This window comes from Carcharodon carcharias, chromosome 12 (genome assembly GCF_017639515.1).
Source record: "Carcharodon carcharias isolate sCarCar2 chromosome 12, sCarCar2.pri, whole genome shotgun sequence".
Taxonomy (NCBI): domain Eukaryota; kingdom Metazoa; phylum Chordata; class Chondrichthyes; order Lamniformes; family Lamnidae; genus Carcharodon; species Carcharodon carcharias.
In genome coordinates, this window is record NC_054478.1 from 129689468 (window position 1) to 129705136 (window position 15669).

Genomic DNA, 15669 nt, shown 5'->3' on the forward strand with positions numbered 1-15669 from the left:
AGCTCCTTGATGCTCCTCACCAACTCCTGGAAGCTTCAGGGAGCTGCCTGTGCAGTTTTTGAATCGCTCCCTCTGGGTACCCATTGGACCCTGCGCCCGCCATGCTCCTGCTCCCGCCGGCAGAGCTGCCCTAATGTCCAGGCACTTTTCATGCTGACCAGGCCTTAATTGGCCAGCCAGCGTGAAATCATGGATATCATGTCCGCTTCTGGGCCTGCCAATCACGCCCACATGACATGCACAAAATTCAGGTCCGTGTTTCACTATCCAGATGTGTTCTTTGGTAAAGTAACAGAGAGTAATGATGAAAGTAGGGTAGTAAATATTGAATATAAAGACTTTCATTTGACAAGGGGGTGCATAACTGATTTATTTGGAAAATAAAAGTGCATAGTATTAAAGGAAGAAAAGCAAAATACTCTGGATGCTGAAAATTTGAAATGAAAACAGGAAATACTGGAAATACTCAGTGGGTCAGGAAGCATCAGTTGAGTGAGAAACAAAGAGGTGGAATTTTATCAGTCCCTTGGTGACAGGCTGGGAGGCAGGAAAACTGGAATGTGAAGGTGCCAGGGTATGCCCGACATCTTCTTGCTGCCATACCATTTTTCCAGTGGTGGGAAAGTTGACATACGTGCTGCCTGCCTGGAGCCCAATTGAGCGCTTAATTGGCCAATTAATGGCTCCTTCCCTTCTCTTTTGACCACATTGGGAGGGCCTGCCACCATGTGGGGAGTCTATCCAGTGGAACCCAGTGACCTCCCAGCAGACACTGTGGTGGTTGGGGGGGGAGGAGGGGCTGAGACAGTAAGGGCCCTCAATTCTGGGCATTCCATGATCCATGGAGGGGTCTTCTGATGACAATGTTCACCTTCTGCTTTCGACACTGGCACCTCAGCCATCCTGGTAAAATTCAGCCCAACGTCAATGTTTCTAGTCAATAACCTTTTATCAGAATTGGGAAAAGTTAGAGACGTAACAAGTATAAAGCAAGTACAAAGGCAGGGAGAGTGGTAAGGGGAAGAAAGAACAAAAGGGAAGATCTATGACAGGCTGGAAGGCAGGAGAGATTAAATGACAAGAGGGATGATGATGCAATGCAAAAGGTGATTGTAATGGAGCAAGTAAAGAAACCGAAGATGGGTCTAGGGGAGAAAAAAATGGCAATAATAGAATCATCACCAATGCTGCTGTCTGAAACTGGGAGGCATGATTATGATCTGTAATGATGGTTCATTGGGTGGTTTTATGATCATTATTAAAGATAGTGTTAACTTGGGTACGAAATTGGTTGAGATAGGAGGCAAAGATTAATGATGAATTAATGTTTTTCTTATTAGAGGGAAATATGCAATAGAATCACACAGCAGTCAATATTAGGTTATTTTCTTTTATATAGGTAAATAACCTGGACTTTAGTAGAGCAAGTACAATTTTGATGTTTGTGGATGGTGCAAAACTTGGTAATGTAGTAAATAGTGATCAGAATAGTACCAGAAAGAGATGACTGGTGAAATGAGGAAACACATGGCAGGTGCAATTTAATGCACAAAAATGTGAAGTGATGCACCTTGTTGAGAGAAACAGCTTGGAGAGGCAGTACAATCTAAATGGTAATATTTTAAGAGGGATGCAGGAGCAGAGGGATGTCAGGGGCGTTCACAAAACCTTGAAGGTGGTAGGGCATGTTAAGGCAGTTAAGAAACATATTGGATACTTGTCTTTGTAAATAGGAGCATTTAATTCAGAAACAAGGTAACAAGTCATGCAAAACCTCTACAAATCACTGATTAGGCCTCATTTGGAGTATTGTGTACAATTATGGGCCCTACACTTTAGGAAAAAGGTTTAGGGCTGGTTTGCAGAGTCTACAGAAGATGTTTACAGGGGTAAAACCAGGGTTGAGGGAGCTCAAGTATGTGGAGAGATTAGAGAAGTTGGGATTGTTTTCCTTATGGTCTGGTATGCACTACCTGATAGTATAGAGTCAGATTCCACAGTAACTTACAAAAAGCAATTGGACAAATGCTTGTAGAAGATTAATTTGCAAAGTTTTGGAGAAGTAAGTGGAATGTGGGACTAATTTAGATGGCACAATGAGCCACCACTATATGATATGCCAAATGGAGTCCTTCTGTATTGTTACATTTTATAATTCTATAATATTCATCCAATTATATTGTATCTGAACAATGTTTCCTTAACATTTCCTGCAAATTTTATGACTGTAAATTGCACAAATGTGTCAGAATTATTTTCCTTTAAATTGTGCATTTTTAACTTCAGATATGTGCACTTTTCCTGTGCCAATGCGACACCCAATGATTATTCCCCTTTCCTGATAGCTTCCTAGGCCTGTGTAGTAGTAAAGTCTTTAATATCATTGACCATTACTCTGCATAGAAAAGGAGGTAAAATGCAACTTCATTCATTATAAAAAATAACATAGTGTGGGAATAAATTACCAGCACCTACTGGTCTCAGTTGTTTTGTGTTCTACACACATAAATAGTGACGTCATTCATGTGATGCCTGGCTTCAAATTAGGTTGATGCTATCTACAAATCTCTGATTCACTCAAATTATTTATTATTGTACATAATGCTGCCTATAGAAGTTCCCATCTATCACTGTGGAATGTATCTCAACGAACTTGCTGCAATAACCTCACAAACCATTAATATTGTTGTGTGAATGCGATTGGACATTAATGGCACTACCAATTGCAAACAACAATAAAAGTTACTGAGAATGGAATACTGTATATTATGCACAGTAATTGATAACATGAGTATATTCAAGGTCAGAACCTAATCTTTTAGGTCAGGTGGAAGTAGTGAATGGTTCCGATTTCATTCTCATGGTTTATTATAAGGTTAGTTAATAGCCAAGTAGTCACAATGAGCTATATTTTTCTTTGTATACATATTTATAGAGTGGGGACTCTTCCAGTAAGCTACAGTTTAACAATAAGAAATACAACTTATTAATACTGCCTACCCTATGTTTTTTCCCTTTTTTTATTCACTCTTGGGATGTAGGCATTGCTGGCAAGGCCAGCGTTTATTGCCCATTCCTTATTGCCCTTGAGAAAATGTTATAAATCTAATACTTCAGGTTCTCCATCATAAAATCAATACACCTTCAGCTCTAGCCTCCCGCATCATTAAAAAGCAGTGGGATCAAAGCATAGCGCTTAAACAGTAAGATTTTTGTAAAACAAAATCACATTCTTTTAGTTCAGGGTATATTTTAGTGAATTCAGGACTGTGCTAACCTTGGAATTTATTGCCACAGGGATCAGTGCTAGGGCCTCAATTATTTAGTATCTATATTAAGGACTTGGATGAAGGGACTGAATGTATCGTAGCCAAATGTACTGATGATTCAAAGTTAGGTAGGAAAGCAAGTTCTGAGGAGGAAACAAAGGGTGGGATTTTCCCTGCATTGCACTAAGTGCGGGAGTGGGTGTGAAAACAGGCATTTTTCTTGCCACTGTGATGATGGGTTTTCACGCCACACTGTCTGCTTCCCGCCTCATTAATTGTGCACACACGGGAAACATGCTGGATCGCTGGCAGGCTGTTAAATATCTAAAAGGGGATGGTTGGGTATTCTCTTGTTGGAGATGGTCATTGTCAGGTATTGTGTGGCATGAACGTTCTTTGCCCAAGTAAGACCAAATCTGAGTATCGTCCAGGTCTTGCTGCATGCTGGCTTCATTATCTGACGAGTATTGAATGGAACTAGAATTGGATGCCAATAAAATCCAAATTTAGATAATATTCCAAATTTTGGCAACAATTTATTGGAAATAATTAGTTAGCAAAATAGGGTGTGGCTGTGGTAGTTTGTAAATAGCCCAGACTAATGGAAATACAAATCTTGTCTTCTTGCGTAATGGTTGAGTGCAAGTGAAATGAGTTTTGGATGTTTTAACTCAGATTCCAACAGACCATAGTTAAAACTGATAACAGCTGCAGTATCTTACTTCCAGAATGCAAATAAAATTCAATCAAGCGTTAGATCCGTAGGAAGATAAATATTGATTTATAATCACTGATTTTTGTCCTACCCAAAATAAATCTTTGAGTGGCCTACCATTAATTTATATCCTAGGTTAAGGCACAGAGATGTAAAATCACCAGATCAACAGCAGTGAAGGTGTAATTACACAAATTACATGTAATGATGTAATACACTACTCAAATGGATATGACAAAGCTGGTTGCATGACCAACCATGTCTTGCGTATCAACGGAAATGTGCTGTATATTAACTCTTGCTTGTTATCTGTATTGGTATCTTATTGTCTTTTTTTGGTATGTTATCCTTTTATGCTCATCACTCTGAAGAATGCCAATGTTGAAAACTGGATCACTGTTCTACTTCTTGCAAGTGGCAATTACTCTCACATCAAGATTATGTTAAAACTACCGAGGAGTTCTCATTCCCTTCTGTCCCAACAAATATTCACAAACCCAACTTCAGCCTCACAGACCTCTCCATCCACCCCCTGTATTCCTTGACCCTGTTGTGCTTCTGATACATGTCTGTTTGTTAGCTTCAGCATTTTGAAGTGGATGTGCCTATGGACTATGTGGACCTCACCCAACCCCATCTTGAAGCCACTTACACTGTTCAACATATACCACCCCCACACCCTTCCCCCAGTCATGTGCCTGAGTGCAACCTTCCCCACTCATAACCCCCCAGTACAGGCCTAGCCCAGCAGCCCCTTCTGCCTGAGGCCAGCTGCCCTCCTTCCCCAGTGCAGCCCTAGCCCTGAAGCCCATTAAAAGCCTCCTCTGCCTTACTGCTGGTCTGGTAGGTAGAGACTTGTCTGTGACAACTCCCTGAAAGCGATATGCTGCTAACTGTGAAGCCTGGCACTGATTCCTGTGAGTTCTATGCAATAAAAGGCAGGCAAACTAAACTTGAAGTGACGAGCAAAGTGCAGGTCACCAGGTACATGAGCTTATGTACCGTTGTGAAACATGTTGTTCTGATTGCACGCCAACGTGCCTGGATGCTCCAGTGTGGGGAATGATTCTGGTGAGCAGGGCTTATAATGAGATGGAAATGTGGAGCGCATGATCGCAAACTGGTTTCGCGATGACCTAAAACCAATTTTTGGCTTTCTCGCAATATTTTCCGCTCCCACCGCCATGACGCTTGCTGCGAATGGGGGTGGAATATCCCAGCCAAAGAATCTGCAAAGGCATAGCTTAAGTGAAGGGGTAAAAAATTTGGCAAATGGAGTATAATGTGGGGAAATGTGAAGTTGTCCACTTTGGTGGAAGATCAGAAAAGCAGAATTTTATTTAATTGGAGAGAGGACTGCAGAATGTTACAGTGCAGAAGGACCAAGATGTCCTCGTACATGAATCATAAAGAGTTAGCATCCATGCACAGCAAAAAATTAGGAAAGCAAATGGAATGTTAACCTTTATTGCAAGGGGGATGGATTATAAAAGTAAGGAAGTTTGCCACAACTTTACAGGGCATCTGTGAGACTGCACCTAGAGTACTGCTGTGTACAGTTTTGGTCTCCTTACGTAAGGAGTGAAATACTTACTTTGGAGGCAGATCAGAGAAGGTTCACCAGGATCATTCCAGGAATGAAGGAATTGTCTTATGAGGACCTGTAATCATTGGAATTTAGAAGAATGAGAGGCGGTCTTATTGAGATATATAAGATTCTGAGGCTTTTGGCAGGGTGAATGAAGAGAGACTGTTTCCCCTCGTGGGGAAATCTTGAACTGAGAGTGCAGTTTTAAAATAACGGTTCTCCCATTTAAATGAAGAGGAATTTATTTTCTTACAGGATTGTTAACCTTTGAAATTCTCTATCCTAGACAGCAGCGAAGGCAGGGTCATTGAATATATCCAAGGCTGAGTTAGGCAGATTTTTGATCTACAAGGGAGTCTAGGGTTATGGGGGCCAGGCAAGAAAGTGGAGTTAAGGCTACAATCAGATCAGCCATGATCGTATTGAATTGTGGAGCAGGCTCAACAGGCCAAATAGCCTCTGCCTACTCCTATTTCTTATGTTCTTATCAATATTGCCCGCTTCATAGTTTTCCAATAATTGGGGATGGTCATGTTTAGGGACCTTTAATAAAGTAATGTAAAGTTATATATGAAAATTGCAATTTCCAAGCAGCATTAGCATGGCTTTTGTCTGTTGGGGAGTTAGGCCACTTAATCAAAGATTTGCCTCCATAATCAACATTTAGCCTTTTACCAAGCAGGGAATGGAACATCCATAATTTACCAAGGGCAGGATTTTTACCTCACTGGCTGGGCACGGCGGGGGGCCGGGGAGCAGCCTCAAAACTGGCTGCCAGCCGCGATTGGGCCTTGACAGTGATTTCACACTGGCTGGCCAATTAATGGCCAGCCATTGTGAAAGGCGCGCTCAGAGCCTCAGCACTGCCGAGGTGGGGGCAGGAGGATCACGAGTGCTGAAGTGTGCACATGTGTGAGGGCGCGCTCAGTGAAAGCTCCCTGAAGGCACAGAGCTGCCTCAGGGAGCTGAAGATTTTTAACATTAAAAATAAAGAGTTGAAAAATAAGAAAATATGTCCCCTCATGTGACTGTCACATGAGCAGGGATATGTTAAAAATGAGTTTTAAAAGTTTTTTTTTAATCACTGGCCAAAACCTCATCCCACCCGTGGATGAGATTTTGCAAAAAATTCAAAGGCCGCCGATCAAAATATTGCACAAATGCGCGTTGACATCATTGTGCGCTATTTCATGCCTGTGTGTCGGGCGCATGCCCGCACGCCAAGCTGAAAACCTTGATCCAAGTAATTAGAAATCAGAAAACTGCAAACTGAATATATAGAAAACATGAAGGGCTTGCTTTATTGACTCGGGCGTGGCCTTCTATAGCTCAGGTGGCATTGCTGCTGAGAATGGGAACCTTGGCCAAAGCACTCCAAAGCCACTCACAATTATCTCGACACCGTGGGATTATACCAGTTTTCAAGTGTAGCATAGATTTGGCTTTTATGGAGGGCAACAAATTGTTGAAGGGAAAAAAACGAGAAGCATCTGTGGTCTTTGGAGGTAGTTCTAACAATGATGCTATGGGAGGTTCAAATGAGTTGGTGAGCTTTTGGCAGGTGAAGAAAGAATAACTGAAGGGAATTGAAGGGAATACACAATTCTTCTCTCCATGAACCAACCCGGATCTTCCAATTTAGTGTATTTCGGGCATGGCAGATTGTGACCTGAAATACTTCTTCTTTCCCTCATTTTTGCTCAAAAAGTTTTGATACCTATGTTGAATTTCTCCACCAGTCTCTTCTTTCACTGTCCTAATACAATTAACAGGTTTCTTCATATTCCTGCAAGTTGGATTATATCAACTTTTTACTCTGTATTAATAAAAGCCTGATCAAAAATAAGAAGTGACTTATAGTATCAATTCAGATAAAAATGTTTACAAAGCGAATGAGCTTCAACTAAATTTAGATGTAACAATTTAAAATCTCAATTTTAGGGTCTAGACTCCGCTGAGGTGCGAAAATGGCAGCCGAGACCCCATTCTGGGACACCTGACCCCAATCCTAGTGTCCCCAATTTTCACCAGTGCGAGCTAGGTCTGTGGGCTGGTTCAGGTTGTGAGCATAATGAGGCTCGATTAAGATGTCCATTAGAGCATTGAAATAGCTGCACCACAGGAAAAGCATTGCTTGGCGGACAGCTCTGGCTCTCTGATTTATCTTGTTAATTGCACAGTGTCAGTGAGGTGATGTGAGGGTTGCGGACTAGAGGGCCTTGCTGCTTTTCTTAGCACTGGGCTGAATCTGAGACCTCCGAGGCAACCGTTTTAAACAGCCTGTCTTGAAACCCGGCAGCCCCAACCTCTTCATGGGAGCAGCAGGCCCGACTACTGTTAGCACCCCTGTCCCTGCCCCCAACACCCCCCGCCCACCTTGCTCTCATGCCCACATGTCCATCCTTTGCTTGCTGCATTGTTCCAGTGAAGCTCAACGCAAACTGGAGGAACAGCACCTAATCTTCCTACTACGCACTTTACAGCCTTCCGGACTGAATATTGAGTTCATTTTAGATCATGAACTCTCTTCTCCATCCCCACCCAACTTTCCGACTATCCCCTTCCTTTTTGTTTTTTCCAATAATTTATATAGATTTTTCTTTTCCCACCTACTTCCATTATTTTTAAGTGTATTTCCATCCATTGTTTTATCTCTAACTTTTAGCCTATTTTGATCCCTTCCCCCCACCCCACCCTCACTAGGGCTATCTGTACTTGGCTCGTCCTGCTTTCTACCCTTAATTAGCACATTCCTTTAGATAATATCACCACCTTCAACACCTCTTTGTCCTTTTGTCTGTGACATCTTTTGGTTATCTCCACCTATCTCCACCTATCACTGGCCCTCTATCCAGCTCTTCTTGTCCCAATGCCCCTCCCCCCCCCCCCCGCCCCCACCCTAAACTAGCTTATATTTCACCTCTCTTCCAATTTTACTTAGTTCTGTTGAAGGGTCATTCGGACTCGAATCGTTAACTGTGCTCCTCTCCGTAGATGTTGCCAGACCTGCTGAGTTTTTCTAGGTATTTTTGTTTTTGTTTTGGATTTCCAGCATCCGCAGTTTTTTGCTTTTATATCAGTAAAACAGATTCTCTGGTCATTATCACATACTGTTTGTGGACCTTGCTGTGTGCAAATTGTCTGACAGTGCCTATACCTCAAAAGTATTTCATTAAATGTAAAGATCTTTGGGACATCCTGAGGTCTTGAATTGTGACATTTAAGTCTTTCAGCTGGATGGTTTTTATAATGAGACAGCTGATCAGCAACGTCAATTTTGTGCTTGGGCATAATGTTAGAAATCTAACCCTGAATTCTGAATTTGTCACCTTAGCACTTCTTTCAAATTGGCCGCCTTTGTCAGCACACCTTTCCAATGTGGTAATTGTAAACACTATGCTTATCTCCACTGTGATTGTATCCAGTATCAGCTGATGAAGCCTGTGATCCTAGCAATGAGATCCTTCTGCTCAATTGAGTTTTTTATCATTTCTTTATGCCACCTGCAATAATTTACGCAATCTTTTTTGTAAAGTGAGTGTTTTAAGATCTCTTTTGTTTGCTCCTGTGCATTCACACCTGGATTGACACACTGAACATTCTTTGTTATGCTTCTACGTCAGTGAAAGGGTGGAGAGGAGGGGAATTAATGGGTTATCAGCAGTGATGTCACACATTCTGTTCAGTTTGCTGTTAGTCATTAGCATGCAAGCTGCACAAGCTGTGTATTATGTACTCCCACTAAATAAAAAAAAGAACTTCCATTCAGTGAATAGTGAGAGCATCATTACAGTAAAAGTAAATTAATCCCCTCAAGTGTGTTATCATAACTGCAGGATGGACTAGGCAAATTACTTTAATTGTCACCTTTTTATTATCTGTGGATTAATTTAATTGCCAAAGTGCACATTAAACTAGGTTCTTTAAATAATTATACTACAATGCAATTTATAGATACCTAAGATATGCCAAAATGCTTCTAAACACTGTATTCCTCATGATATTCAAGCTGATATTTTGATATGCTTATATAGTAAAAAATATATTTGAAAAGCACATGGTAGTGCTGAAAACTGGCTTTTCATCCCCTTGTTCTTTTATAGCCTAGCTCTTCATCCACGGAAACAAATCTTGGTGACTGGAAGTGATGAGCGCCTCTGGAAGATGTGGTCCATTCCCAATGGTGACATTATCATGACAGGTGAAGGTCACGGTGATTGGCTTTCTGGCTGCTGCTTCCATCCCAGGTCGGTGCAATCATTGTATTTAGTCAGCACAAATCCCTGCTGAGAGTAACATTACATACTTTTGTTTGCATTAGCCTTTTCATTTCTAGGCTGAACTGAAGACATGGTGTTTCATGTTTGCTTTTGTTTCCCTTCCATATTGTGCAATGCATTTATAAATGATCTTGGTAATTTTCCTTGGCAGCCTTGTTTTATTGACTGGAACATTACTGATGTTACTACCATGTGAATCTGTGTTTTAATTGCCACTCCTCAACCAATATCAAATGAACATACTCATTTGGTTTTCATAAACCATAAAATAATGTTATATTTTGAATGAAAGACAATACATTTCAGATTTTCCAGCCTGAAGCTATCTACACAACTTTATTTACTTTGGCCCAGCCAAAAAAGCACCCTAATTCATAATGCTAGGAAATCTCAAGTCTCAATTGTCTTCATTTATTGCCCCCTGTGGGCAGGGAATAATCAGTGGTCTCTTGGATTAGAATACCATTCAAAAAATTATGAGGCCTGGCTTATTTTAAATGTTTTTAGCTTTCACCTTTCAATCTCTTCAAGGTCCTGACAAGGTGGATATGGAGAGGGTGTTTCCTCATGTGGGAGAATCTAGAACTAGGGGTCACTGTTTAAAAAATAAGGCGTTGCCTACTTAAGACAGAGATGAAGAAATTTTTTTCTCTCAGAGTGTTGTGTCTTTGGAACTCTCTTACTCAAAAGGTGGTGGAAGCAGAGTCTTTAAATATTGTTAAGGCAGAGGTAGATAGATTCTTGATAAACAAGGTGGTGAAAGGTTCTCGGAGGTAGGTAGGAATGTGAAGTTCAGATTGCAATCAGATCAGCCATGGTTTTATTGAATGACAGAGCAGGGTTGAAGGGGCGAGTGGGGGTGAGTGACCTACTCCTGCGTCTAATTCTAATATATTTGTACGTTTAAGGAAACCCATTCAGCCTATGGGGCACATCATAGGAATAACATGCTGGAAATCTGAAATAAAAACAGAAAATGCTGGAAAAACTCAGTAGGTCTAACAGCATCTGTGGAGAGAAAAACAGAGTTAACGTTTCGAGTCTATATGGCTCTTCTTCAGAGCTAAAGAGAAGTGGAAATGTGATGAAATTGATACTATTTAAATGGGGTGGAGCAGGTGAAGTGGATAGAAGGCCAGCAATAGAGGGGGGCAAAGGAGAGATTGACAAAGATGTCATGAACAAAAGGACAAAGGGGGTGTTAATGGTAGTGGTAAGGGCTAAAAAATGTGCTGATAGTGTAAGAAAGCAGAATGTGATAATAGCAGGACAAGGCTAAGTGCTCTGAAAATAACAGCATGGCCCTTATGGGGTGGGGTGGGGGGGAAAAACGATTGAAAATAGGATAAAAGGTGGGGATAAAACAATGAATAAATGAATGAAAATGAAAAGAAATAAAAATAAAAATAAATGGATAAAAAATAAAAAATAATTTTAAAAAATTAAAAATAAAAATGAATATTGAAAAAAGGGATAAAAAGGGGTGAGGATAAAGGAGAGAGTTCATGGTCTGAAGTTGTTGAACTCAATATTAAGTCCAGAAGGTCGTAAAGTGCCTAATTGGAAGATGAGGTGCTGTTCCTCCAGTTTGCGTTGAGCTTCACTGGAACATTGCAGCTGGCCAAGGATGGACATGTGGGCATGAGAGCAGGATGGTGTGTTGAAATGGCAATCGACAGGAAGGTCTGGGTCATGCTTGCAGACAGACCGAAGGTGTTCCACAAAGCAGTCACCCAGTCTGCGTTTTGTCTCTCCAATGTAGAGGAGACCTCATTGGGAGCAGCAAATATAGTAGACCAAATTGAAGGAAGTGCAAGTGAGGCGCTGCTTCACCCGAAGGGAGTATTTAGGCCCTTACACAGTGAGGAGGGAGGAGGTAAAGGGGCAGGTGTTGCTTCTTCTGCGATTGCATGGGAAGATGCCGTGGGAGGCGGATGAGGCATTGGGCATGATGGAGAGTGGACCATGGTGTCCCAGACGGAGCGGTCCCTACAGAATGCCGATGGTTTGGGTAAGGGAAAAATGTGTTTGGTGGTGGCATCCTGCTGCAATTGGCTGACATAGGAACATTGGAATAGGAGTAGGCCATTCACCCTACCGAGTCTGACTGACCATCCAGTTAAGTTATGGCTGATCGGTCTCTTAGCCCCAATTATTCACCATGGTTACATAACACTAAATGCCATTACCCAATAAAATCTATCGATCTCAAGTTTTGAAATGTTGAAATTTCCAGCCTCAGAATTCCCTTTGTGTGAAGGGGTACTCCGATATCCTCCAATGACCTCACTCTAAATTGAAGTTCTGGGCTTTCCCTCAATGGCATTGCTTTAAATTTAAGGTTCGGGTCTTTCCCTTGGAGGAAAATAGCTTCTCTCTATTTATGCTGTCAACTTCTTTAATCATCTTAAATACTTCAATTGTATCACCCCTTATTCTTCAGAGAAAATAAGGTTAGTTTATGCAATCTGTCCTCATAATTCAACCCTTTCAGTATCTGCTGCTGCTATCACTGAGCTACATACACTGCTGGTTTCTCAACATTACCCTGCTGCAATGGGTCCTGGACATTTCCCTGCTGGATTCTAGGTTTTATTCCTGCAACTTTCTCCACAAACTGCATTCTCCACTGGACAATATAAGCCTCTACTCCAGTACCTGGCCTACTTTTGCAAACTGGGTCTTTACTCCTCTTTTCACTCTACTTTGAGTTGGCTTTGATCTGTTCATGCTCATTCTCATCCTGCTCTGGATTCTGAATAATTTCTCTGTTGCTTCCATCTGCTTTCTTTCTGTGGCTGCTTATTCTACTCTGATTAATTTGTCCTTCAGAACTCCTTCACTGAACTGATTTAAATCAACTCCTCAAGCTCTTGCTGCTTCCTCTGACCTTATGTGATTTTCACCATCCTGCAGCTGTTCCGCAGATCAGCTTGTTCATCTTCACAGAATTTGTGGATTACTATTCACTCTCCCTAGCTCCTCAGACTTAATTCCTCTTGGGCCTTAGGTTTTAGTTCCTAGTTCTCTGCTATTGCATTTGATCTGCTGGTGCATCCTACTAATACTGGAACCATTAACACACAGCTGTTGGACCTTGGATTAACCTCCACTGGATAAAGAACATTCTTGGCCCCCTGCCTTAACTGGAAAACCTCCAGCAACGCACTCACAAATACCCTGGCCCTCGGAAACAGGTCCAAGATCTACAAATGTCTCCGCACTTCAACACTGGCTTGTGGGTGCTCCAAATTGACTTTGGCTTGCCTACAAGTCAACTCCATCCTACCACAGGATCTCAGATTTTAAAATAAACACAAAAAATGCTGGAAATACTCAGCGGGTCAGGCTGATCTCAGAATTTAACTCTGGACTCTTCATATTGTACATGAGACCCACCTTTGTCCTTGCAAACCAACATTCCATGTCCAACCTCCCTCCCCTCTCTCAAGTCCTTAAACATGTTGTTGATGCCCAAATCTGAGCCCATCTTTTTCACAACTCCTTGTTTGAATCGTGTGAATCAAAGTCATGGCTGAAATCCTCTGTAATTATAACAGTGGTGCTCTATCCCACCTTTTTAACCTGAGAGCAGACTTTGACATGGCTGACCATCTCCAAGAAGAGAAAGCCTAACACCATTATCTTCCAACACCTCACCTCCAATGTTCAGCTCATTGGGAATGCTCTCGCTTGGTTCCAGTCTTATATATAAAGGACCAGAGTGTTGTTGGAGCTACACTCAACCAGGTGAGTGGAGAGTATTCTATCACAGTCCTCACTTGTGCCTCACAGGCAGTAGAAGGCTTTGGGAAGTCAGGTGATCACAAACCACAGAATATCCAGCCCTGACTTATTCCTGTTGCTGCAGCATTTATGTGGCTAGTTCAGTTAAATTTCTGGTCAATGATGAGTCCCCTGCAATGTTAACGTAAATTTGATGATGGCAATGCCATTGACTGCCAAGAAGAGGCTGTTAGACTTTCTCTTGTTGGAGATGGTCATTGCCTGGTGCTTGTGTGGCACAAAAATGAAGACACAAATTGCTTCAATATCTCTGAGGGAACACAAATGAAATTGCAATCATGAGTGAACGTTCCCTACTTCTGATATCATGGTGGAGAGAAGGTCATTGATGAAGTAGCTCAGTAGCTGAAGATGATTGGAGTTAGGACAATGCCCTAAGGGACTCCTACAGTGATGTCTTGCAGCTGAGATAATTGGCCTCCAACAATCACAATCTTCTTCCCTTGTACTTAATATGACCTAAGCCCGTGGAAATCTTTCTTCTGGTTTGCATTGACTTCAATTTTACTCAGACTTCTTGGTGCCACACACTGACAAATGCTGCCTTGATGTCAAGGGTAATCACTCTCACTCATCTTTGGAAATCAGCTCTATTGTCTTTATTTGTACCAAGGTTGTAATGAGGTTTTGAGTTGATGGTTCTGCTGAAATCTGAACTGTGGTTTAATGTAGGTCAATGAGCACTGACACTGGATGAGCAAAAGTTGATGTGGGAGATATGATATGAGCAGCAGAGTTTGGATGAGCTGAAGATTATGAAGTGTGGAGGATAGAAGGCTACCAGAAGAATATTGAAATAGAGAGGTAAATAAAGGCACAGACAAGCACGTCACCAGCTGATAGGCTGAAGTCGGGCAGGCAATGTTAACAAGGCAGAATTAGACAGCCTTTATAATGGAGAGGATCTGAGATTGGAAGTTCAGCTCCGAGTCAGATATGGTTACAAGTGCTTTGATTTTGCCTGAGACAGTGGTCAGGCAGGAGGATGGAATTGACAGCAAAGGCACAGAGCTTGTGACAGGGGCAAAGGCTTTGTTCTTTCCAATATTTAATTGTAGGAAGTTGCAGCTCATCTAAAACTGGACATCAGATAAGCACAACACAACTGCAGTGGAGTGTCAAGAGTGATGGTGGTGAGTGGGTTGTCATCAGCGTACATGTGGAACTGACCTTATGTCTTTGGATTATGTTGCTAATGAACAGCATGTAGATGAAAAAGAGGAGCTGCAAAGGATAGATTATTGGGCAATTTGGATGTAATGGTGCCCGAGCAGAAGAAGCCATTGTTACAGATGTTACTCCTCCTTTTTGTGTACCTGCCTCCCTTTTCCTCTGACCATTGGTGACCAAGCCCTAGGCTCCAGCAGATTAAGTGCCCCGCCAGTAGACAATTAGAAAGGTCTGTTTCACGACTGTACCTAGCGAGCTTCAGTTCATCCACGACTTGTAAGCCAGTAGACATTGCTTTCACCTTCCTTTAAGACCATAGCTGTGAAATATCGGGTGCTTGCATCACAAGCTGTGCCAAGGCTGGGCACTGGAGGCAAAATCAGCAGGAAGGGTTGCGACAGTGGCAGGAAGAGTGGGGGAGGGAGTGTGGAACGCAAGAGGGAGGGGGTAATCAGAGGCAGGTGGTCAAGGAACAGACAAGTAGTGAAAGACTGTCCTGGGGCAAGAGTTATAAGACTGTCCAAGGAAGATTCAGAGACTTTTCAGGGCTGAGGCCATGCTGTCAGAGACATATTGAAGAGACTGTCCTGGGGCTGGGGCCATGCTGTCGGGGCCGTATTGAAGAGACTTAGAGGGCTTTGCATGGCACGCATGTCTTGGTCCCGGTCTTGGGTGAGGGAAGACCTGTCTGAGCAATGATAGTCGTGCACAGTATGGTGTGCAGGGCATGGTCAGTCACCTAAGGCATTTGATCTTGGGGGTTCGAGTCATGCTATTGTGTGGCAGAGGGCACAGTAATGTTCAAGACAGGCTTCTGGATTCTGTAAATCAGTAGCTGAA

The 15669-nt window shown here is 42.2% G+C and overlaps 1 protein-coding gene across 1 annotated transcript in view; it reads left to right on the top strand.

Moving 5' to 3' along the window:
* LOC121284978 (sperm-associated antigen 16 protein) overlaps positions 1-15669 on the top strand; it is a 1312939-nt gene that overhangs the window by 662268 nt on the left and 635002 nt on the right. Inside the window, exon 11 of the mRNA XM_041201017.1 lies at positions 9676-9819. Coding sequence (XP_041056951.1) covers positions 9676-9819 — 144 coding nt within the window. The remainder of the gene's footprint in view (positions 1-9675; positions 9820-15669) is intronic.